This window comes from Moschus berezovskii, chromosome 15 (assembly GCF_049115385.1).
Source record: "Moschus berezovskii isolate FMDL1 chromosome 15, NW_MosBer_1.0, whole genome shotgun sequence".
NCBI classification, from domain to species: Eukaryota; Metazoa; Chordata; class Mammalia; order Artiodactyla; family Moschidae; genus Moschus; species Moschus berezovskii.
Window position 1 is genome coordinate 21,125,768 of NC_142474.1, and position 12,321 is coordinate 21,138,088.

At 46.3% G+C, this 12,321-nt stretch overlaps 1 protein-coding gene across 1 annotated transcript; it reads right to left on the reverse strand.

Annotated features, from left to right (window-relative positions):
- Positions 1 to 966: 966 nt before the first annotated feature.
- Positions 967 to 11,056, reverse strand: LOC129548296 (short palate, lung and nasal epithelium carcinoma-associated protein 2B-like). Its single transcript, XM_055414849.2, has 9 exons — positions 10,945 to 11,056; positions 10,716 to 10,867; positions 8,986 to 9,184; positions 7,240 to 7,347; positions 5,903 to 6,052; positions 3,711 to 3,804; positions 2,645 to 2,708; positions 1,705 to 1,783; positions 967 to 1,151 (listed from the first exon to the last, which is right to left on the reverse strand). Exons 2-8 carry the CDS (start codon positions 10,852 to 10,854, stop codon positions 1,746 to 1,748), a joined length of 792 nt encoding a protein of 263 aa, XP_055270824.2. The 5' UTR covers positions 10,855 to 10,867; positions 10,945 to 11,056; the 3' UTR covers positions 967 to 1,151; positions 1,705 to 1,745.
- Positions 11,057 to 12,321: the final 1,265 nt, after the last annotated feature.

Consider the following 12,321-nt stretch of genomic DNA (forward strand, 5'->3'; position numbering starts at 1 on the left):
AGCAGAGCTGAGGAGAGCTGGTTGAAGGCCCCTGGATGTAGCCCCAGGGGCTCAAGGGCTCCCTGAAGTGACTTAACCTTGTTAGGCAGCCTTCATCAAGTAGAAAGCCCTTGGGTGAAGTAGCTCTTGGTGCAGACCTCTGTGTGACACTGACCTCTCTTAACCTGAGTCTCCAAGGAGGATAACAGTGGTTCTCCCCTTACAGAATGGCACAAAGCACGGAGATGGTTCCATGGCAAAATGGACAAAGTTTCTCTGGGTCTTTTGTCAGGAAAATCAGATGGTGTTCTGGAAAGAAGAAGCCCGGGGATCCTGACGTGACAGCCCGGGTCAGTCCTCTGCACATGTGATGCAACTGTGTGTAACAGGTGCGTTGCTCCCCACTCCAGGGCAAAGGGGAAATTGAGGGCTTCCGTGTTAGGGCTGAAGGGGGTACTCGAGAGGACCTCATCAATCCTGCTCAGAAGAGAGCAGGGACAAGATGATGGGACCTGCTGGGGGCAGGGGGAAGGTGGCTGAGTACTGAGAGCCAGGGTGTCACCTCTCTAAGCAAGTGTTCCCAGGGATATGGGTTAAAATTCTAGCCCTGCCACTTGCCACCCTGTAACCTTGATGAATCGCTTGTCTTCTGTGAGCCTCAGTTTCCTCATCTGTACAATGGGGACAAGAGCACTTCCTGGCAGAAGGGTGCTGTGAGGAGGTGATGAGGTCAGCTGTGCTGGGGAAGGCAGCCCTCCATCGTGGTGGTGCTGCAGTGGAAGCAGAGTGAGGCTGTCTCTACGATACCTCAGGTCACTTTCTTGCCCATCCTGGGCCTCAGGTTTTCCCTTTGTAAGATACGAGATTGCAGCTGGATAATCCCAAATGTCCCTTCCAGCTTCAGATCCAGGTCTCTGCTGCCCTGATTGCCCATACCTCACCTCCCCCAAAATCCCAATGGAAGGAATGCCAAGGGCCACACAGAAGGTGCAGAAATGCCTTTTTATTGCCTGGGGTGGAGGGCGAGGAGCATAGGGTGTCCTGACTGTGAGGAGGATATCTGAGAGGTGCCCTTTGACTGGGCTCAGTTGTCACTCCTGACGGATGGTGGCAGCACCGACCGTCCCAGAGGGAGACGGTACAGAGATTCAGTCAAGTCCCCGGGAACCAATCTGGAAGGAGACCCCAGTGTGAGGCATGGACACCCCAGGGCCCTTACCAGCTCCTGCGTTCAGCAGGCACAGCTGCCAGAGTGCTTCCCCACAGACGCTGCAAGCTCTGAGGCTAGGGAGGGACTGGCACCTGTAGTTTAGGGTCTTTCTCTGGCACCTGGCACTGACCCCTCTCCATCCCCTCACCCTCCCACCCCCTCACCTTAGCAACAATGGCCGATGTGAAAAGACTGATCAGGGCCCAGAGGAGCCAGGGTTCAGGGCTGAGTATATGATCAGGATCAGGGATCAGACTGAGATACGGGCCAGTGTCAGGGCTCAGTCAACAACTTGAGTTAAACTTCAACCTGACTGCATTCTGGGCTCAGTCAAGGAGCAGAATCAAGCACAATCTGGGTGTGATTAAGGGTCAGGACTCAGGCTGTGACCAAGATCAGGGCCCAGTCTGCTACTAGAGAAGGAAGAGAAGCCAAGCCTTGCTTCTCCTTCTCCACAGGCCCCTGTGGGGAGGTCTCATCCTTCCTCAGTCCAGGGCCCCAAGTCCAGTCCTCACCAGCAGGTGGGCATCACAGTGGTTTTTCTCATCTGTCCTCTTCAGTTTACAATTTGTTTTGCGGTTTCCTGAAGTATATCTGAGGGAACAAAATCAGTAGCATTTCTCCAGATCTGGATATAGCGGAATAGAAACTAGATCCCAGTGGCTGCCACCCCCCAGCAGGTCAGACCTACAGCAGTGGGACTTCTTGCATGTCCCTCTGTCTATCTGAGTCTCAGTTTGTTCATCTGTAAGTGGGCATGATAACAGTACCCACTCCACAGTGTTGTTGAAAGAATACAATGAGATGGTGTATATGAAGCACAGAAGTATGGCCCAGGTAACTGGGCCTGTGGCTATTTTCTAGAAGGACCACCTCCAGGACCTTGACACTGTTACTCAGCCCATTTCTGTTGCCCCCCCAGCCCTAACAACCCCAGTCATGCCAGAGACCCAGGACAATGAAAGCCCCCAGGGGCTGGGGGTGAAGCCACAACTCCTCATCAGAAGGGAAAGGGAAGGGGCAGTGTTCAGTAGCAATGAGTATGGGATATTAGGCTCTCTGGTTTTTCTTTAAATCCACTCATCAGCATGGCAGTGTTTGAAATTTTTCATTTCTGAGGAAGCCAAGGATCAGAGAGGTGGAACCAGTTGACCAAGACCCCACAGTTGCTCAGAGCAAATCCAGGATTTGAACCCAGATCTGGCCCGTCCTCTTTCTCTCATCAATCTGTGCAGCAGCTTCCGTAGGTTTAAGGAAGGAGGGTGATAGAAGCCCTCCATCTGCAGGGACACTGTTCCCCCAGCCACACTCTCCTGACTTGCTCGGGACAAAGGATCCTGAACTTCTCCAGGGTCCCCTGACCAGGCCTGCCTGTCAAGCAGGCATAGAGCTGGGTGCCTGCCCTTGGAAGCCTGCAGAGGGAGCCCCCCACCGCTTCCCCAGGCTGTGACTTACCGTTGAGGTTCCTAACCAAATTCTTATTCGAGGAGGTGATGACAGTGCGGATTCGTGGGCACAGCTGAGGGTCACAGGACACCAGGGAGAGACACAGCGAGAGATGGAGAGAGGAAGGCAGGAGCGATGTTGGGAGGGGGAGCGGGGAGAGGAGAGACGGGAGAGAAAGAGGACTGATCATTATCCGCCGGGAGCACCCTGCCACCACCCCAGAGGTGCTCGCTACTCGGGACCTCACAGCTTCTGGCCCTTAGGAATCTCTAACAATGGAAACCTAGAAGGCCCAAATCTGAGAGCCAGAGCATGCTAGAGTCCTAAAACTTCAGAAGATTAAAGCCTTAAAATCTAGACTTTTAACATTCCAGCATGCTATGCTCTTAGAAACCTTGACCTTGGAACATTGGAATTTTAATCAGTCAAATGAGGCCCTGGAACCATAGAGAAGTGTTTCCAATGATTTCGTGTGTATACAATCCTCACAGATCTCATGAAAATGCAAATTCTTGAGTCAGCAGGTCTGGGGTAGGACCTGAGAGTCTGCGTTTCTAACAGGTGTCCAGATGAGGTCAGTGTTGCTATTCTGAGAACCACAGCTTGAGCAGTGCCCCTCCAGTTTCGTAAATCACAGTCTTCTGGAGGAATTTTTCCCCCATAAACCGTGATCCCCAGCCAAATCCCAGAGTTACTAATTTAGAATCATTTCTGGCACATGGTACATGTGGTTTGCATATGATGCACAGGAATCTTACAGTATGTGTACTTTTTATATTTAAATGAATTAAATAAAATTGTATTCAATAAAGAAGAATATTGCTAAAAGGCCTACTGGCAGTACATGGGTATGGTATATGATTCAAGTTGGAACCCAGTGATCTCAGCTCATATCAGATCCCTCCTACCCTTCTCCCCACACCAGGCTGAGTGAAGGAGGGGAGCAGCAGCTGACAGCCCAAAGGAAGTAGGCCCCTCAGAAGGGAAGATGCCCAAAGAGTACGGCCCACCCAGGGAAGGTCACCCCCGCTCCCCACCTGGCCTGGCTCTGAGCTGCCAGAAGTGGGGCACTCACCACAAACTGCACTAGGTAGGCCTCCACTTCATTCACAAGTGTGGTCAAAGTCCTTCTGATATCGCTGATCAGTCCAGTGAGGCTGGAGACGGCCCTGATAAAGACCAGTGAAGTTGGCAGAGCAGCCAAGGAGGAACAGTGGGAAGAGGGCGGGAGACAGTGGAGCACCTTGAAGTCAGGTGACTTGAGCTTCTACTCAGGGGATCATCACCTGGAACCACATGACTGACCAGCAGCTCATGAGAGTCCCATCACAAACATGAGACTTCACCCGTCCATCCATCCATCTATCCTTCCATTGATTCAAGCAGCATATATTTATACAGCAACAACCAGATATGCCAGGAACCAAGCCAGACTGGGGACACAGGAATAAACAAAGCACAAGCAGCTCCCAGTCTGGTAAGTAAGTATGAAAAGAGTGTGGCTAAGCCTGGCTCCTTCGCGCCTTCAGCCCCCAGCATAACTGTCACCTCCTCAGGGCAGCCCTCCCTGACTGCTGCGTAAGGGAGGGCTTTGTGTCATTGCGCCTGTTCAGTGTGCTGCTCTGCCAGGGAGGGTTGCCATCTGACATTTACCTCGTGGACTGTTTATTGTCAGACTGAATGCTTGTCTGTTTGTCATTCCCTCAAGAGAATAAGCTCCATGAGAGCAATTTCTTTGCCTGAAGTCACTGATACATCCTCCAGAGCTCAGAATAGTGACTGACTGGCATGGAGGATGTGCTCAGCACATTTTTGGCTGAGGTAATAAATGAAGTAAACCTACAATTAAATAGTAATGACAACTTGCGGAAGGTATTCAGAAGGGCAAGAGCAGATTCTTACAAGAGAGAAGAGGAAGAACCTTGTTTTAGACCCTGAGTGATGAGAGGTACATTGAGATGGGATGGGAGATAAGTGTACTTGGCATCCATAACAGCCTCTGCACGGGTCTCAAGGTGGAAAGAGTTTGTTTGAGGCTCAGAGCAAATGCTAGTGTGTCTAGGGCAGAGTGGCAAGGGGGAGAGCACCGTGATAAGAGGATGGACCCAAATCAGGTAGACTAGACGGCCCTGGGAGGGCTTGGGATTGTACCAAGAGTGGAGAGAAAAACCCCCAGAGAGTTTGGAGCAGCAGAGTGGAATGCCATTTTACAGATATGGTCACTGAGACCCAGAAGGCTGGATGATTTCTCTGGAGCTATAGGCGAAGCAGTGTCCAGTAGGGCTCAATTTTTTCAAGTGATGGTAGTCTGCAAAGCTTATTTTTGGTTCTGGGGGTCTTTAGGCAACCTGTGATCATATCCCTTGTTGAGGCAGGATGGACTGACCTCTGCTCATGGCTCAGTCTGGTTCCTTGCCAAGGCCAACCTGCACCAGCCATTGCAGTTATATCTCCTCTCCCAGCCATGACTAGCATCAGCCTTTCTCCCTCCACCTTCTTCCCTGGGCTAAACATGCTCTTTCAAGCACACAATTTAAGATGTAGATTTGGTATGTTACCAGAAACCAGTGATTTAAAAGGAGAGGATTCAGTTTTCAAGATCTTATTTTGGGAATTTCCCAGTGCGTGGAGGATGATTTGGGGACAATCTGAAATTAGAGCCCGTGGTAGGCATTTACTACTCCTCTTGCCCTCCTAACTAGAGGCAAGAAGGTAAACACAGTGAATTATTATTATTATCACTATATTATTATTATTGAGGGACATTATGTAATATGAGAAGGGTCAGTTCTTCAAATAGACATAACAGTTTAAATGTGCAAGCATCTAACAAGAGAGCTTCAAAAAGCATGAAGCAAAAACAGATAAAGCTGAAAGGTGAAATATGCAAATTCACAGTTATGGCCGGAGAGGTCAACACTGCTGTCTCAGCTAGGGGAAGAACCGAGAGACAGAAAGTCAACATGGATATTATTATTACTGAGAGCACAGTGCCAGGCTGTATGCTAAACACTTGCATCTTCTCCTTTGGTCAACACAGTAGCCTATGAATCAGGCATTACTACCATCCTCAGTTTAAAATGAACACTGGAGCTCCTAGAGCTAAAATGATGATAAAACCATAAGTCAGTGGCAAAGCTAGCTTGTCTCCAGAGTTTCACCTCTTTTTCACCATATTCTGCTCCCTCCCAGATTTAGGAATAGGGCTGAAATTAGGAGTTCCAACTCCTCTGGGAGTCCCGCTCTGCTGAGATATCTGGGCCTGACCTGTTCACGACGGGGAGTAAGATCTTGGCTGGTGTGTAGGTGCAGTCTCCCATGACCAGCATTAAGGTACCATTTTCAGCAATTTTAAAGCTGATACTCGTCTGTAGGACAAAGTTGAGGGTCAGGTCAACAACGGCACCCAACAGAGGCCTGCAGGGAATAAGATTCACAGTTAACAGAGGTGGAGAAAGCCCTTCTTGTTGCTCACTTGAGTCCCCTTCTCTGTGGACATTATATAGGGCGTCTATGGACAATGTCAATATTGTGTGTGTGCTTTACAGAATCTACATTCTTATATTAGGTTTTTCTTCTCCTGGCCACAAGGGTTTCTCTCATGTGAAATTTCTATACAGTATTACACTGATGATTAAAATAAATATAATCGTCAACATTTCTTTAGCACAAATTCTGTGTTAGGTATTTCAAACAAAAATATTTTACCTGGATTAACTCATTTAATCATGACCGCACTACCATGACAGAAAATTACTCTCTCTATTTTCAGAATGTGGAAACACTTGGTATAGAGAGGTTAAGTAACTATCCCCCAAGATCTCATAGCTATTAAATGATGAAATCATAGTGCATTTAATTGATAAAGACTCTGCTGCACATCTTCATTTTATCTCTTTATATCTTTAAAGTAATCAAAACACTTAAAAATTATAGTTTCCATATAATTTTCATATGCTATTTGTTACATACTGTACAATACTATGTGGCCCATACTGGTCACTATCATTTAAAGAGAATCTTTAGAGACAAAGTGATGCTGCAGGAAACTTCATCAAAGGGTTATAAATGTTCGATCTTCTCAGTTTTCAAGTTTTATAATTAGATAAGCATGATGATTTTGGACATATATTTCATGGAGGATTTTTTAGCAAAAGATTGGTTATGGCTAATGTTTCTTAGAACATTTTAAATGTTAAGATTTCAGGTGTGTTTGACTCTTTGCGAGCCCATGGACCATAACCCACCAGGCTCCTCTGTCCATGGGATTCTCCAGGAAAGAATACTGGAGTTGGTAGTCACTCCCTTTTCCAGGGGATCCACCCTCTGGGCCACCAGGGAAGCCCAAAAATGCTGGAGTGGGTAGCCATTTCCTTCTCAAGGGGATCCTTCCAACCCAGAGATTGAACCCAGATCTTCCACATTGCAGGCAGATTCTTTACCATATGGAACCACCAAGGAAGCCCTTAGACCTGGAAAGGTCTCCTTCTTTTACAGATTGGGAGACCAAGTCAGAAGCATGGAAAAGTACCTGATGCCAGATTGGCGATCTATTGGCATACTGCACTGCATCGCGCAAACCTCAGATTCTAACCAGTACTCACAGGGTCAGGATGACCTTAGCGGTGATGGGGATACGCAGGTTGATGCTTGTGCCTTCAGAAGTCCCTTGGAATGTGATATTCCCGATATTGATGCTCCTGATTGTCAACCTGTGCAAAAACGACAATTCACCCTTGTCATTTCTCAGGCAGCCATGTCTGGGCTCTTCTCTATGCCAGTCTCATGCTTAGCGTTCGAGCCTGACTGACTTTGCCTGCTTTGGTCTTCATGACAGCCCAGTTCAGAGGCTGGATTCTCTCCACTGGATGGCATGGCAGGAGACGGCTGTAATTCCCCCAAGACTCCAGGGTGAATATGTGCCAGAGTCAGAATTTGGTTTCTTAAAAACTTAAAGTATAGTTGCTTTACAGTGTTGTGATAGTTACAGGTGTACAGCAAAGTGATTCAGCTATATATGGATAGATAGATATGTGTGTGTGCTAGTCACTTCAGTCATGTCCGATTCTTTGCGACCCTATGGACTGTAGCTCATCAGGCTCCTCTGTCCACCAGGCTCCTCTTGGTTCTCTAGGCAAGACTACTTGAGTGGGTTGCCTTTTCCTTCTCCAGTAGATGGATATAGATATAGGTATATATAGATAGAGATAGAGATACTTTTCATTTCACATTTTTCCACTTACAGGTGGTTACAAAATGTTGAGCATAGTCCCTGTGTTATACAGTAGGTCCTTGTTGGTTGCCTACTTCATATACAGCAGTGTGTATATGTTACTGCCAGACTCCTCATTTATCTCCCACACTGCGTTCCCTTTTGGTAGCCATAAGTTGTTTTTTCTATGTCCATCAGTCTGTTTCTGTTTTGTGTAAGTTCATAGCCTCATCTTTCAGATTACACGTATAAGTGATATCATGTGATATTTGTCTTTCTCTGAATTCACTTCGTACGATTATCTCTACATCCTTCCATTTGTTGCTGTAAACAGCATTATTTCATTCTTTTTTAGCAGAGCCAGATTTTGAACCCAGCACTGCTTGGCTCCCAGACTTCATGTATGGGGCCATGTATATGGTATAAATTCTAGTTTCCTCTGTCCTGAGGTCATTCAGACTTTTATACTCAGCTATATTCAGGGAAGAAAAGTTTTACTCCTTGGAAAAGCGACTTTAGGTACCAGAAAACAGGTAGAGACGAGGGTGAAGAGAGTCTTTATCCTGAACCTGAAATCACATGAGAAGAAAGCAAGCCTAGACCTTTAAGAGCCTTGATAGGTCCTGCAGCCCTGCCTCTAATTTTCCCAAACTCTAGAAGAGCTGGCCTCACATCAGTTCCACTCTCAGGGATGAACAAAGTTTCTTTTTTTTTTTTTTTAACTTTTCTGTCTTTGATCTTAAACTTACCTCCCCAAACATATGTATTCTCTTTTGGAACAAAGAACGTCAATGTGAACTCAACATCAGTTCAGTTCAGTTCAGTCGCTCAGTCGTGTCCGACTCTTTGCGACCCCATGAATCACAGCACGCCAGGCCTCCCTGTCCATCACCAACTCCCAGAGTTCACTCAAACCCACCTCCATTGAGTTGGTGATGCCATCCAGCCATCTCATGCTCTGCCATCCCCTTCTCCTCCCACCCCCAATCCCTCCCAGCATCAGAGTCTTTTCCAATGAGTCAGCTCTTCGCATGAGGTGGCCAAAGTATTGGAGTTTCAGCTTTAGCGTCAATCCTTCCAATGAACACCCAGGACTGATCTCCTTTAGGATGGACTGGTGAACTCAACATCAACTCACCGTAAACACCTGGGAGGTAGTAGAAGATTTTTAATATTGTACTTGTCCAACGTGATCTTAGCTTCCCGGATCTTCTCGTTAAGTAACGAGATCTCAGCTTCCTGGATTTTCTCCTTAAGTACCTCCTTCACAGGGATCATCTCCCAACATGTGAAATCCTGGAGTGACTGAAAATCAGCTTTCACTTTCTCAAAGATAGCTGCAAAAGCAATCTCCATTTAGGGTGATACACAACTTATGAAGCAGCTCCTATGCACCAGGAACTAAATGAGACTATTTGCCTCTGTTATTTCATTCAGTCTTTACAACAGCTCCATAAAGTAGGTGTTACTATTATCTGCACTTTCATATGAGGAAATAAAACATCAAAACATTAAGAAATGGGGCTAAAGTCACACAGCTAGGAGACCTTGTTCCTTCTATGCTGCTTTCATACTAACATATACTCATCATTCATCAACAAAACAACCAATCCACTTTGTAGGCAAGAGATATTGATTGAACTCCAGCTTCTAATAGTGAAGCTCTAATGAGATACTCAAACAAATGAAATAAATTTGGAAAAAACTAAGAAATGGAAAACGTAGAATCAAGGAAAAATTATGGCTCCAACTCATGAAAGTGGCCAGTAGGATTCCCAGGAACAGTCTTGCAGCAGGCCTAGAAAGAAATGACTCATCCAGGAGAAGAAGGACAGAGTGTCCTAATGGGGGTCCTTCAGAGAAAAAGGGATTTGATAGAATGATGGCAGATGTAGAATGTCACATTTGGAAAGAATTAAGAATATATATTTTGAAAGCAAGTCAAATGAGAAATAAGGCGATAACTAGTCAAGGAAAAGCAAAAGGCTACAGGAAAAGATATGTAATCATAGTAGTTCTACTTGGCTCTGCAATGGATGGTATCACCTGATTATAAGGATGCAAACAGAGATGGAAGCTACTTCTGGTCCTGTAACTTACTAGGTGATCTTGGTGCAGACACTCTGTTTCTGAGCTCAGTTTTATCAGCAATGAAACTGGAAAGTATATTTTTGAAGGGTGCCTGAGGTTGGGGGCGGGAGGAGAAGGGGACGACCGAGAGTGAGACGGCTGGATGGCATCACCAACTCTGTGGACATGAGTTTGAGTGAACTCCGGGAGTTGGTGATGGACAGGGAGGCCTGGTGTGTTGTGATTCATGGGGTCGCAGAGAGTCGGACACGACTGAGCGACTGAACTGAACTGAACTGAACTGAAGTCCTGGCAAGGTTTCAAGGCAGTCATTTTCAGAAGTTAGTTTCTCCTATAAAGAATGTTTGTCAGTGTGCTGGTAATGTTTACAGGAAATGAGAAGGCCAAGTTCTCTTAAGAAATCAGAATTAAAAAGCGATATGACTAACTGGTTTGGGTGGACTCTGGGAGTTGGTGATGGACAGGGAGGCCTGGCGTGCTGCGTTTCATGGGGTGGCAAAGAGTCGGACACGACTGAGTGACTGAACTGAACTGAACTGATGACTAACTGCAAAGGCGGGTAGTTTTAAGCCTACCTAGGTTTGGTAGGGATTAATTTCCAATTAGATAATACAAATTACCAAGAAGACTGAATGACCCAACAGAAGAATATGCTGCAAATATAAATAAAATATTTCATTTAAATAATGTAAATGACAAATAAAAGATGAAAAATGGAGTGAATTTTTTCAAAATTAGAGAAATAGGAGCCACTGATCATCCCACCTGCTGACTCACGTTCAGATGCACTGTCATCAGTCTCAAGTCCTTTTTTAAGAGCAGATTGCAGCTCTCTCTCAACATTGTTGTCAGGAAGAGATGCTGAAGTCCCAGTGAGCAGGCCGCACAAGAGAACAAGTCTCCAAAGCTGAAACATCTTGTCCTGACACCTGGACAGTCATGGGAGGAACAGGAGTGAGAATTACCCACAGGGAAAGGGGATCTTTGATGAATACCTTTCACTTACACTCAATAGTGCTTGAATGTCGATGTGGCTATCTGCTCTCTTACAGCTGGGCAGCCCAGGTCAGGAAGCTAGAGCAACTTGTACAAAGACACACCACCACTGAGTAGAGGAGACAGTATTTGGAAAGTCACGCTTGACTCCAGGTCAATGCTCTTTACACAGAGGTCATTTGCATTTTCTGACTTCTCTGCCTGGAACATTTCCCTCTTCTTTGCATTTTTACATGAGTCACTTCTTGCTGAGTCTCCAGCTTCAGTAAGATATCATATCTTCTGTAAAGACCACTCTAGGCCCCTTCCCAGGGTCTAGGTCAGGGGCCCTCACTCCACCATCTTGTAGTCTTCATTCTCTGATCAGAGTCCTTGGTACAATTAGTGATGACTTGCCTCCTTTCTCACCAGGCTGTGAACCCCTTAGATAGGGACTGTAACTTTGTGAATTCCCAACTGATAGTAAAAAAACCTGCACCTAATACAGTACAACAAAATAAAGGTTTGCAGAATAAAAGTATGAACAAATAAATGGACACCACATCATGACCCCACATTGCTTACCAGTTTGACACTTCTCCTAATATAATTGATTTCTTAATTTGCTATATTGAGAATATTAGCTAATTCATGAGGCCCTATCCCTCTGCCTCTTGGCCCCAGAGCCTTTTGAAGATCTCCATGTGGGGTGAGATTAAGGGGAAAGCCCACCATTCACAGGTTTGGAGGAAAATACTTACACAATCCGTGCTCCCCTGCACAGTCTCCTGGAATTCTGCTGGGTGGTGATGGCCCTTATATGGTGGTGTTGGGGTGGGAGGCTGCCCCTGGAAACAAGCCCTGGGTCCAGGGCCATCCAAGGAGACTCCAAAGAAAATAATGCTTGTCTAGAGTGAACAGAGAGAGACTTCCAAAGCAAAGGTCACCCAGGATGCTTGAATTGAAATGGGTGGACATGGAGAGGACTCTGTGCCAAGACTAAGAGCGGGTTCTCATGGCAACTCCAGCTGCCAAGATAGTGGCCATTGTCAGTGAGGTTTGGGGTAAAGACTGAGAATGGATGAACTGGAGATTGTTGTGACAGGAGGACCCATAGTGATCATCCAGCCTAATTTTGTCATCATTTGGAAACTCAGTTCAAGAGAAGGAGAGCAACCAGCTTGAGGTCACCCAGTAAGACATGGACAGAGATTGCTAGAATTATGCCCCATGGAGTCAGGGTCAGGGACTAGTGAGTCATTGTTTCCAACTCTTCTCTGATTTTTGAGTGCTCTCCACCACATCCCTCACAGTGGAGCCAGCCTCAGGACAGATGTTTGTAATGATTCATTGCTCAATACCATCCTCCGAAGTCTGCCTACTCATTTAACTGGCAGAGTCCTCCCTG